General features: G+C 46.7%; 1 protein-coding gene across 1 annotated transcript; it reads right to left on the bottom strand.

Moving 5' to 3' along the window:
* Nucleotides 1-6900: 6900 nt before the first annotated feature.
* LOC136476066 (endoplasmic reticulum oxidoreductin-1-like) lies at nucleotides 6901-11344 on the bottom strand. Its single transcript, XM_066473748.1, has 10 exons — nucleotides 11018-11344; nucleotides 10780-10911; nucleotides 9251-9506; nucleotides 9044-9154; nucleotides 8510-8628; nucleotides 8316-8420; nucleotides 7981-8183; nucleotides 7770-7893; nucleotides 7265-7429; nucleotides 6901-7187 (listed from the first exon to the last, which is right to left on the bottom strand). Exons 1-10 carry the CDS (start codon nucleotides 11204-11206, stop codon nucleotides 7176-7178), a joined length of 1416 nt encoding a protein of 471 aa, XP_066329845.1. The 5' UTR covers nucleotides 11207-11344; the 3' UTR covers nucleotides 6901-7175.
* Nucleotides 11345-13000: the final 1656 nt, after the last annotated feature.

The following is a 13000-nucleotide window of genomic DNA, read 5'->3' as shown; positions in this document are numbered from 1 at the left end:
TAGACGAAAAAAAACTAATTGCACAGTTGGGTGAGAAATCGCGAGATGAAACTTTCGAAACTAATTAGTCCATAATTAGACACTAATTAATAAATACAAACGAAAGCGCTACAGTAGCCCAAACCAAAAAAATTTTGCCATCTAAACGCGCCCTAAGTTGCCACGTTTGAACACGACAACATCGTCCCGCCTGCGTTTCATTTCAAACGTGCAATCATCCGCCGCGCCGCTACCGGGGCGCACGTCGCGCTGCACCGAGCTGAAACCCCCACGACGGCGGGTCGGTCGAGCGAGCATGCGAGCGGCCACGAGCCGTGGCCGGCCGCCACTGCCAACATACGACGGGCACGGGCAGCCGAGGTGGTGGTGGTGGTGGATCCGGCGCCCGGCAGCCGGGCCTCCGTCACTCTGATGGATCCAGCTGAAAGGGACGTTGCGCCTGGGTTGCGATGGTCCCTGCCCTGCCGGCGCGAGGGGCACCGCGGGCGGGGCCGTTTGACCGTCCGATCGAGCAATCGCCCACCAAACAGCGCGCGGTGGTTACCAAGTTCAATCACAAAAAAGCAGCTTGCGTACAGGTCTCTAATCCCATGATCGGGACCAAACGAAAGCTATAGCTGCTGCTGAACCAGACTTTTAGACCCTTTTGAATTCCAAAATGCACAAGCTTTAATTGGATAAAAATCAAGAGTTAAAATTCAACGGTGCACAAGCTTTTGAATTCCACAATGATAAAAAAATCTCAAAATCCTAAAATCTCAATCAAACAGGCTAGGGTGCAGTTTGGATCATAAAGAATTTTGAGAATCCTGATAAAAAAATCCCATCACTTTTATCGGATTACGATAATGTAAAAATCTGTGAGTGAAAATTCTTATAAAATGTAGACCGTTTGGATGAGAATTTAGGATAATGGGATGGTTTCGTCCGGATTCTCAAAATCTTTAGGAACCAAACCGGATCTAGATTTTAATACATAGCCACAGAATTCAATAAAAGCTCTAGGTTTTTTATCAAGATTTTTAAAATTTATTGGGATAGAAACGGCACCGCATAAATATCTTTTATAAATCTAGCACTCGCTGTATGCATGCATTGAACACCATGTGATGTGACAACTGACAATGAATGTCTGTAGGGCTTATATGGCCACCATTGACAGTAGTATTTCGACTGGACGGCTGGCTGGGTTGCTCGGCAGTCAGGCCAGACCTCCAGCAGACTGAGCGCCTGGTGACCACGTTTTGGAGCGTGTGACCATTGTGCCGTGAAGACCGGAGACGTTCAGGCAGCTTCCAGGTGTGTGATGATGGCCTTTTAAAGGCTCTGTTCAGCTGGCTCGAACGCTGATAAGTTTAAACGAACAGGTCCATACGGTTCATTTTTGTCATCATAAACAAGTGAGAATCTACTACTCCGGCGTGGCCGCGTGGGAGAGCATTTAAGCCAGTTCCGGATGGCGCCAAGCCCAAGCGGCATCATCATCCATCCGGAGGCTCGTAGAGGAGGTCTGGCGTGAGCCTGACTGCCTGACCGGCTGACCTGACCCTGTGTGAAAAAAGTTGCTAGCACGAGAGGAGGGGGAGGGGGGCTCAGGGTCAGGGCTACGGGCTACGGGCTACTCCTACCTCTGCTCTCTGAACTGCCCTATGTCTGCGCTACTCGTACGCTGGACCACTGACTGCCACTGCATGCGTAGGAGGACATGAGCTGACTGCCACTGCATGCCCTATGGCATGGTATGGCACTGCAGCAGCAGGTGCAGACTGCGGCGGCCAGAGAGGCAGTGTGTGTGTGAATGCAGGCGTGGGGGGCCGCCAGCTCGTCGCGAGGCCGCGCCCGAAAACACTTGACCGAATCTTTGACCGACCTCGCTCCGCTCCGGCGCGCGCCCCATGCAATGCAGCGCCCACCCTCCTCCACCTCGGCACGACGAGACGACGACGACGGCCGCTCCACGGCCGTACTCCTACGGTAGGACCACAGCTCGCTGCCCTGCCGCGCGGCATGCCGATCACGGAGCAAATGGCGCGCCATCACCCTAGCTAACGGAAGCTTAGCTGGAAGTGCCCCTAAACCTCCTACTAGGGTCTAGTTGGGGCTAACCGGCTACTCCCTCTGTCCCTTAAAGAGAGTCGTTCGGGCTTGTGGGGGGAGTACCAAGGAAGGGTGAAAATAACCTGTATACCCCTATATAGCTATACACACAATCGTTACTGCGCTCCACCTTCAAGCCTGCTGGTTGGGTGGGCTAGTGGTGAATGGTGAAGCAGAGCAACAGACTAGCTAGCTGAGTTGTGGCAGGATAGGTGCAGGACCTACGAAGACAGGCTACCACTCTCCCAGCGACACTCTTTGCGGGACATTGCTTGAGCGCTAAAACGACCAACAAAAAGGGACGGAGGGAGTACTCCGTAGAGAGCAGCAGCAGCCGTAGCGGTATGTGCCGGCCTGTCGGTTGGCCTTGCAAGCCCATGCCAGCCTATCCTAGTATAGGCCACTAGCCAGGCATGCATAACGGAAATGGGCAATGGCACGCGCAACGGCTCGCCGGCCACGGCCTGAACCCTGAGTCCCTGAGCCCCTACCTCTGCTCGCCTGCCTGTCAACGTCATGCGTGCCTGCGTTGCTGACCGTGCATGTACTGTACGTATAGGCGCGAGCAGCGAGCAGTTCATGCAATGCACGTACAGTATGGCTGCGATGGAGATTCGTAGCCAGCTACAGTACTGTAGTGTGAGTAGACCGTAGTACAGTAAATGCTCCGCCTGCGCTCGCAATTGCAAAGTTGAAAGCTCTTTCCCGCGTTTACCACACTGTGGTGTGCGGTGCATGGGCCCGGTCGCTGGCAGACCGGACGAGAGAGCCCGAGAAGTTGTGTGGTCTGCTGTGGATAACACTGCTGTGCGGCTGTGCCTTCAATCGCTGAGGTATCCTACTCGTACATGCCAGTTCAGTACACACGACGACAATCGAGAACAGGACGTACGGCTACTAGCAACCCCATAATACATGTACGTACTGTACGAGCTAGGCCATTATCGCCGGCGACGGTCGGTTCCATTGCATTCCATCAGCGCTAGCTCCGGCGATCCAAATGGTCTGCAGGCGATGAAGACCACCACAATGCATGCGTGTGCCCATGGCGTCCGGGTCGGAGGCCACATGCCCACATGTCTGTGAAGACCGCCCAACATGTGGCTAGCCACGTGTACTTCAGCCTTGCTCCTATCACGTACGAGTACCCACCACCCACAACACCAGCAAGGCACCACCGGTGCCCCCAGCACGCCGCACGCACGCACACGTACAGTGCAGTGCAGTCTAGTAGCAAATTATTGTCAATCCAAGAAGAATGAAAGAAGCTGAGTCATTGTCTGCAGACGCACAGGGAAGTACTAATACTAATAACTTGGTAAATGGTAATCAGTAGTAGTCGCCATCTGGCACGGAAACGTCAATCTCTACTGTGGCGTAGGTAACAAAACAAATATGGCTGCATGCATGCAGATTCCGCGAAAATTTGCATGGAGTTTGACGAAAACCTTGTCCAAGTCATCAGGAACTTGCTGAAGACTCAAATCGACGGTAATTGGATCTCACGTCTTCCACGCGACTAACGCGTCCCGTCCGCATATGTGGGACTTTTGTTTAATTTTTTGTATTTTCGTTTGTAAAATACTATACACCTAGCTCGCTAGGCGCAGCAAAAGTTACACGGTCCATGACGCTCGAGCTCCTGAACATGAACCTACTCGGCGCCACTTGTACGTACGGCATGGTGTACTGTCGCGGCGCGCGCTACCGTGGCAATTCCCACTCGGTTCAGTGCAGCGCACGCCCGCACAGACCAATTCCTAGTTTGACAAATTTCCAGACCCCATGGTACCCATTAGGCTGATACTAGTTGACTTTGAGCAAAATTCGCAGGAAACTTCACTGCAGTTAGCATGAAAAATCTAACGTGCAGCATGCCTACGCGACACTGGCTCGAGATCGTGTGTATTTATGCTCACAATTCACAAAGATCTCTCGCAGCTTTTCTGCAGATCGACCAACAACCACCATTACAGAAGCAGTAGCCATCGACAGTTAAGCGCAGCAGCTAGCCAGTCTTATAGTTAATTGCTCCTTTCCGATCCCCTGATCCCTGCCTGTAGCAGTGGAGCAGTGGGAAAAAAACCCTCTCGAAGACGTCAAGCATGGCAGTTGGTCAGAAGATAGGGCCGTGCGTGAAGCTGTTGATCGTCCTGGCCCTTGTGATGTCGGCATCGGACGGCGCCGGTGCCTCGAGGCCTCTGATGACAGCGGCGGCAGGCGAGCAGCAGCAGATGCAGAGCACCAACGGCTACGGCGGCGTCCTGGCGTCAGTGAAGTCGGCCGTGGTGATGAGGAAATTGTGGGCGGGGCCTTCTGGCTGCACCTTCGATCCTAACAACCCTGGACGGCGCTGCCCGTGATAAGCAGTAGCTCAGTTTCCCATCATACCAGTTTAACTATCTAAGATAAAACTATCATAGAGATAACAAGCCAGTAATAACTAGTACTATCTGCAGCGTCTATATGCCGCTCTCTGTATAAATAAGTTTCATAGGTTGTTGGTTGGATGTGTAAATCTTTCATTTGTAATTTTATAAGCGCAATGTATACTCCGAGTAATAATTGAGTAAATTATGGTTTGCTTATTACCAGTTATACTACTATCAGTTTACTTCTTCATGTTTGTACTTATATATACGAAGTATATACAAGTCCACATGGAATGCTGATGGGCGTCACCAACCACGTGGACGCGCTGACTCAGTGTCGTCGCTAGAGTCTCCAAGCACGCTGTTCGTGCGTGTGCTCGCACATAACTCCCGAGAAATTCCTCTCGAAGTTGCTGTGCACCATGACACGAGATACTAGCTGATAGCATCACCGATCCATCACATCTCGAGGTTCCAGGCAAAGAGCCAAACAGGTAAAAAAACGAGGGAAATTTCCATCTGCAAATCAGCAGAACCCCTCCATATTATACTACTACTGCTAGTATACAGCAAGAAACAAGCCGGTTTAAGGACATGATGACATCGAGAAAGGATCTTCACAGGTTGCTACTGCCGTTGGACAGGCCATCTTGCTGTTTGCATGCCAATGCCATCCACAGATCTAGAGACCTGTATGTATCCCAGAAGCAAAAAAGCATCTGGGGCCCCGACATATTCTGCGTGAACTCCAGCTCCATATGCGTGCGTGTATACTCGTAGACTTCGTAGCGAAAGATCTCTCTCAAAATGCTTTCAGTGCTGTGCTGCCACGGCACCATTTTGTGGCGTGGGGACGTGGGGTGGCATCCAAAACATCAACAAGTTGTTTTTCAGTATTTCCTCTGGCTGACATGAGTCGTCCGCCTTCCATGGATGGCTTGTCAATGTCACGAGCCCAAACAAAGCTTTGCTGCTGGCCCAGTGAGTAGTCCGTCAGAGCATCACCGCCCATGATCATCCTCAGCTAGTGTATTTTAACCACTTCAGGGGCACAGTTCCATGCATCATGCCAAGTCTGTGAGCGGAGTCCATAGCACATGCTTACAGTACAGTTCAGCTGCTGTTTGGGTATATATGGCACCCGGCTTCCCTGTGTTTTCGTTTTGAGCGCTGAGATGTCTATTCCTTCTGACCACAGGCTCCATGATGCATTTTACTAATCCTAATCGTGAACTCCGGGTAAAAATCCTTGTATATATTTCAAGAAAAAGAGAGTGTTACTTCGTTCTCCGTAAATGGCCAGCAGTACAGTACTGCAACTGTGCAGCCAACCGCCGCTGTTTCGTAAGGACTGTACTGCAACCAATGCACGCCACGGCCGGGCCTCCGCGCACGTACGTGAGGGTGAGGCTGCAGGAGCTGGACCAAAGGATCAGGCTGGCCGCCCGTGAGCGCTGACCGGTGAGCGCGCTGGCCGGCCTGGACAGGCGTCCGAGAGGGTACACAGGCACCCACAGCGGGCGCACCCGCAGCGCCGACACGGCGACACGCGCTCCGGTGGGGAGGGGCCGTGCGCCCGTGCCGTGCTCTTGACCGGCTGCGGGGTACGCGCGTCGCCCGTGTCCGCGACCGGCCGGCTGGTCTCCCGGGGCGCGCGGCCGCCGGCCGGCCGTGCACCGGCGACGCTCTGTAACTCTGCTCGTGTTCGTGTTCCTGTTCTCGTCCGGCTCCTGGTCTGCGTCTGCCTGCAACTTCCGGAACTGTTACTGTTGTGCCATACCAGCTCCGCGCAGACAGAGACATTTTTTATGTGTACAAACGGATTTTTCCAGAACAGCCTTTTCTGTGATTTATCTCTCTGCTCCATATATGTGACATACTCATATCTGTGCAAAAGTAGCCATATACAAGGATGCCTTCTGCGCCATGAATCCATGACTACCGTGTAACCCACTAGCTCTCCTGCGACATGTCCCAGCTCCATCGCCATGCTTGAACTCTGAAGGAATCTACTGTGTTGCCGGTGGTGGGGCTGAGGCATCAACTTCTGTACCTCAAGCACCATCCCGCTCATGTCCGGGACATGATTTACAGTTCTGCACACAAGATTTAACCGAGCATCTTATCCAGTAATTGAAAGAAACCTCTTGTTGTTTCTAAATAGCTAAGCATTTTCCATCTCGATATCACACCAGAGAAGTGTCCAGCTACCGAATCTCCGGCTTATTAACCTTTTCTCTGCTCTGGGCTGTACCAACTGTTACAACTGTACACCCAGCACTTCACAGAAAAGCCAGTCAAGAAATACAGTATTCCTTTCCTCGAGGACGAATAGTGAGATCGACAAAAAGTTTTGGTCGATAGCTGTTTAGTGGTTAGGTGATCAAAGTTAATACAAGTTGAACGAAAATACTGGGCGATCCTCTCTTAATCATGGCGAACGCAGAGGAGGTGAGATCCTTCGATTTACATGGAAAATTTTGAAGTGCCAGGAACCAACCAAATGAAAGAAAGGAAAAAACTAGGTTAACTGTGTCATCGCATTTAGCTCAAAAGGGTCTGTATCTCTCATTCTCTCGAATAGAGCTGCGACAGAAGTATATAGGAAACTGCTTCCAGCACATGTTAATCTTTCGGTATATCCATACATGTCTATGTTAATCTTCCAGCATGTCCTTGTATAACTACAAACTACACTCTTAGATCTCAGAGGAAGTCCTGCAGGAGAATCAAATAATGCAAGATTACGAGGGATGAATGCAAGAAACAATACAATACCGAGGGGAGGAAAATACCAGTTTAAGATTCGGCTTGGAAGCACCCTTTTGAAAAGTTGAAGGGCTCTGTTCCTTAATGACTTCTTCAATTGATGATCCTTTTTCATGTACAAATTTAACAGACTCTGAGAGCCTGTTCAGAAGATTGAACAATGCAATGACCTCATTTCGCTGCAGCTGCAACTGATCAATCGCCAGGAAGGAAGTATTGTTAAACAATTATCCACTTAAACATACAAAATGAACTCAAAAGATATACTAATGGTTTTAGAATATGTTTTCGTCAATTCAAGAAGAATTCACAGTGCTTCAGTTGGCTTTGTAGCAATTTAGCATAGAACTCATAGTGCATTCCTTCTTTTTAAAAGACGATGTATGGTTCTAGAGGAAACGTAAGCGATCAAGATGAATTAAGTGTTAGGAAATTAAAATGAGGATAATGTTTCAAAACAAAATGAGCATGGCAGCATATATCATAATATGGCAGTAGTGGTAGTGAGTATTTGAGAAATGAACTACATACTGGCTGATTCAAATGACTGTCTCCATCAACAGAGAAAAGAATTTTCAGTGCAGTTCCGAGACCAAGAACTTGGAGCTTTCCCCACAGTCGGCACTTCTCGCATCCAACGCAGTCCATAATTGCACTAATGAAGAAAATGTTACATTGGGTAAGGATTCAAGTGGTTCATATGCATCTTATGAAATGAGAACACAGGAAATATGTCACAAACCTAATGTTTCTGAATTGCTTCTGAATCTCTTGCTTTAGCTCAGGACCATTTTCGCCTTGCCAGAGTTTGGCTTCATCAAAAGGCAATGGACATGCGGATCTTAACTTGGAATTGTAAAGCAATTGCTTCACAAGAGATTCTGTTTTCAAGTCGTCTTCAGGATTGCCAGTATTGTACTCAGCCTGCTCAAGATAATCTGATGCCTGAAAGATTCCAAATCAAATCATTATCCGCTAGATCACTACCAATTTTAAACAAATAAACCTAACAGATTGATCTTCCACAGTTGCATGGAAACGAAATGAATAGGTATTAAATAAGGAAGAAATGGGAACCTTTGTCACGGCCCGAAGAACAAACAGGTAGGTGAAGTACAGATTCTGGACACGTTCTGGGTACTTCAGGACACGGTCATACAACAAAGGAAGATTTTGTCCCCACTGTGTCCATTTACATTAGAAGTGGTCAAAACAATTATGAAACTTAGCCCAATAAACAATAAACAAAGGTGGACAATTTGGTCACGTACTGAGTTACTAGATTCATCAAGAAGATAATCATAAGCAATATGCACTGAAATTGAGGAGTGCAACCCTGAAATAAGCTTGTACAATGCCTTCTTCTCATGGCACAGTTCTTCAGAAGGATCTGAAGAAAAAATGTAGTTAGAAAAACTTGTATCAAAATTATTTTACTGATGCAGGACTGAAGTGTTAGGATTATCTATCATGTTACGTAGGACATCTAATGGAACAGGCATGCAACTAGAGCACTACACTACAGGACACTAAAGAACAACAGATGGGACAATATATGCCATGGATATTGGATTACTTTAGAAAACAAGGTAGCTACAATTGACATAAATCTCAATATGTAGTGAACTTATGACATGGCACGTATAAACACATTCACTGAACACATATGCACTGAATAAAAAAAATAAACATGGAGGTTGTCATGAAATAAAATAAGCAGCTCAGATGCAAATTATTAGTCACACTTGACATGGTCGATCAAACCAGTATATCTAAAGCGGAACAAGCATGTGACATTTGCATACATTTTGGACAGTTCTCTTTGTAAATAGCATCCCATATCCTTCTTGCTGAATCACCAGTATAGCCAGTGTATCGTTCAGGATTCAGTTGAAGATTCACATAAGTCATCTCATCTGAAATCAGTACAACAGTTTGATAATCATCATGAATGATAATAAATAAGAAACAAAGAATGCGCAATAAACTAGATCAAGACAGAGATAAATTACTATTATCAGTCTCGTCATCAGATGTCCACGGATTGTCAGTCTCAACCCATCCTTTGAAAACCTTGTTGTCAAGGGTTTTATCAACGGCAGCCTGTGGTTTTCCTTCTTGGCACATCATACTATCTGGAGAAAGTCCACTGTAAGGTTTCCTGAATGGTTCAGGGAACTCATTCTCCGGGCACTCACAGACACTACAATCTCTAAGCTTGCACATTCCATCATCGGGCCAAAAAGGGCAGTCACACCACAATTTAACCTTACAAAAGACAAGGAAAAACACATGACTTAGAACAGATGAACCATTGCTTCAAAATTTATTTTTAATGTGAGCATTTTGGTGAAGGGAAGGCCTGGTGCAGTGGTGAGAGCTGTCTCACTGAGTCACCAGGTCGTGGGTTCGAAGTAGCCTCTCCGCAGATTTGCGGGGGGAAGGCTTGCCTCGGTTTTTCCCTTCCCCAGACCCCACTCATGTGGGAGCCTCCAGCACTGGGTCTGTCCTTTTTTTTAGCATTTTGGTGGCATCACATATAGCTGACAGTGACACTTCTGTTTTTCAATCTCAGCATCAAAGATGAATTTCAATCCGAATTGTTGTGGCTAAACTTAACTTTAGGTGTGCTACATACAGGATTTTTGTGATGATTTTTGAAACATTGTAACATGGTATTTTAGTCTTTTAGCTAACGAGGGCGCCAGCCCGCCATATGATTTTCCTATAGCTATAGGTAGACTAACAAATACAAAACTATAGTTCACTGTGCAAAATTTGGAAGAGACCTTACGTGTGAAATGGTAAAAGTAATCTGAGTACATATGAGACGAAAGTATAACTTTACAAAATAGTCGCAACACCAATCAATACCATTTTGCAATATGCAAAGGCTTACACATCAATATCAACAAAGATCAATACCATTGTCTGCCACAAACTTCCTAAACTATAGGGAATATAGGAATAGAATGGGTAAAAAAACTAAGAGACACTGGAACTAGGAGTTCAATTAGGATAGCTAACAGGTACCATTAGATGGTCCACATGACTAGATTGTGCACTATTTACATCATCAAATTCCCTACATAAGGTAAGCCAACCTTCACATTCTGATCAAGCACATACCACTTTGATTCCAAATAGAGCACAGTTGATTATTGTTCATTAGAATCATTACTAATCAAAAGACAAACATTACACAGGCAGAGTACAGAAAAAGTTTGATCCTAAGGTTTGAAACATTCACTTGAGAATAGTAGAAAACTGATAAATCACACTCAACTGCTCAAGTAAAAAAATAATAATCTGACAAAGAATCACACAGTCGTCACGACAATCTTCCACCTATAAAATGGCAGAAGCACATTGAGGGGGAAAAAGTAAAGACTCCGTAACTCCGTAATCAAGCATCAAATTCTCCAATCAAGCACGCATGAATAGACTCTATCTCCCCATTGGAGTACCACAATATACATTTCCACTAATGTGCCAAAATCACAGTCCAGGACATTAAAAAAAAAAAACCATGATTGCTCACCTTGAAGTACCTGGAGAAGGGCAACCTAACGAGTTCCTGTAGGATGGGATGCAGGACCTCCTCGTTGATGGCGTCCACCGTCTCATAGTCGCAGCAGCAGTCCTCCACCATCCCCGTGTACTTCCTCGCAGACTGAAACGGACCACACCGCCACCTCAGAAAGTCAGAACCGCATCAACTAAATCAAACCCCCCAAAAGCAGCTAAGCAAATCGCAATACCAACGGAGAGATTCTTACCGGGCAGCCGCAGCTTCCTGGTGACGAGGAGGGGATGCCCGGGAAGCTGCGATAGCTCACGGCCACGGCGAGGAGGGCCACGAGGAGGGCACCGGCGGCCGCGTACCACAACCTGCCGCCCCGCCGCTTCGTGCCCCCGCCAGCGCCGGCCGCGGCGCCGTTCGCCACCGAAGCGGGGTTCATAGTCATCGCCGCGCCGCCGCGGAAGCTTCGAGAAGCGAGATCTCGACAGGAATTTTCGCCCCGTGCTCGACACGGGGGCAATGGCGGTCGTCTGGTGTGGCCGTGTGGGGACGGGCAGGGGGTCGTTGGAATTTAACGATGTTGGTACATCGATGGCGGCATTTTTAATACAGTGGGTTAGATTGGGGAATCCGGGTGTGCCTGCGGAGTGGGTCTAAGGGATGAAAACGGACGGAATCGAACGGAGAACTCCTCAACCGTTTTCTACTTTTGCATTTGAATACGAAAACGAAAACGAAAGAGGACAAACCGAACACGAAAACGAACACGAACTTACGGAATATCGAGAATTTCGAAAACGAAACAATTCGAGCGGAATTATATCGAACACGGTCGGTATACGAAAACTCAATACGGAATACCGACCCGTAGACCAAGTGCATGACTAAGTGCATACATGATCAAGTTCAAGTGCATATAATAATTAACAAGTGCATATTATAGAAACATGAACTCGAACTGGGTCAGAATAATTTTATTAATCTTTTTAGAATAGATGTAGTATTTTATTTTAAAGATTTATTCAGATTTTTCTTTTAAGTAACAAAGATTTATTCGGCTGATGCAAAAACTATCAAATGATTGACTTTGTAGGTGGGGGTTAAACCGATGAGCTTGATGGGCTATGGCCCAGGTGGGCTTTCGTGTAGATGCTGCCGGTTTCCTGACATTTAGCACCATCTCATGAGGTGAAGAGAGACGAGGTTGAGCGCCGTCTATAAGAGAGGGCAGCTGGCCACCAGTAGAAAGAACACAGCTGCGTGGTGAACAACCTGTAATTGGGCTGTATGACCTGTGCAGTTGGCCAAATTCGGTTTAAACCGAATTTTCAATTCGGAATATTTCAAATTAAAAGTAGAAAAGTAGAAAACGGTCGGAAAAATGTCTAAACCGTTTTCTACTTTTACATTTGAAATACGAAACATCTGAAATGCGAAAGCGAAAACGGTAAAGTCGGACAAGAAAATGCGGATTCGATCGGATTAAATATAAAAAAACGATGCGGTTCGGTTCGGGATATTTCCGTTCCGTTTTCATCCTTAAGTGGGTCACATGGATTAGCACCTGTTGTTTTGGGAGGCAAATTGCTAGGTCCACTAGAGGTGATCTCGTGTAACCTTTTTGAGCTCTGTTCGGCACGGCTCGAAAGGGCTTCTTATTACGTTGCGCTCTTATTAAGTGCGCGGAAGAGTTAGAATCAGAAAAAAAAGTGGTTTTGCATGCTCCTAACCATTTTAAGAATAGAGACAAAAATGACTCTTTACTGCAGTGTACGGAGGAGCTAGAGCCGAAGCCATGGCACATGTTAGATTTTGGATGATTTAGTTCTTAATATGCGTGGCTGATATTTTTTTCATGCACGGAATCAACGCCGTGGATGCTCTTAGTGCGCATGCTATCCCCCCGCATTCTAAATTTCTTTTTAGTGTAATGTTATCTAGTCATATTTTTTTCATTTAATAGTTTTGATTTTCAAAATCAAACTTTTAGCTATAAATTCTTTATATAGTACTCTTTTAATGGCTTTTAAAATCTTAATTCTTTGCTAGTGCTTTTAGATGCGAATCTAACACTATATATTTGTGGCATAGTAATTTATTGGCATGTTTGGATTGATTGATGTACCGATTCAGAATCATTCGAACCTATATTCGAACCTAGAATGTCTACTTGGTTTGTGTCATGTGAGTTGAAGCGATCCGGCATCCACCCATCCTTTGTAATCTTCCCCGCTAGTCT

The sequence above is a fragment of the Miscanthus floridulus genome, chromosome 1 (assembly GCF_019320115.1).
Source record: "Miscanthus floridulus cultivar M001 chromosome 1, ASM1932011v1, whole genome shotgun sequence".
Taxonomy (NCBI): domain Eukaryota; kingdom Viridiplantae; phylum Streptophyta; class Magnoliopsida; order Poales; family Poaceae; genus Miscanthus; species Miscanthus floridulus.
Note: the sequence above shows the minus strand (reverse complement) of the source record. Positions and strands in the feature narration are given on the sequence as shown.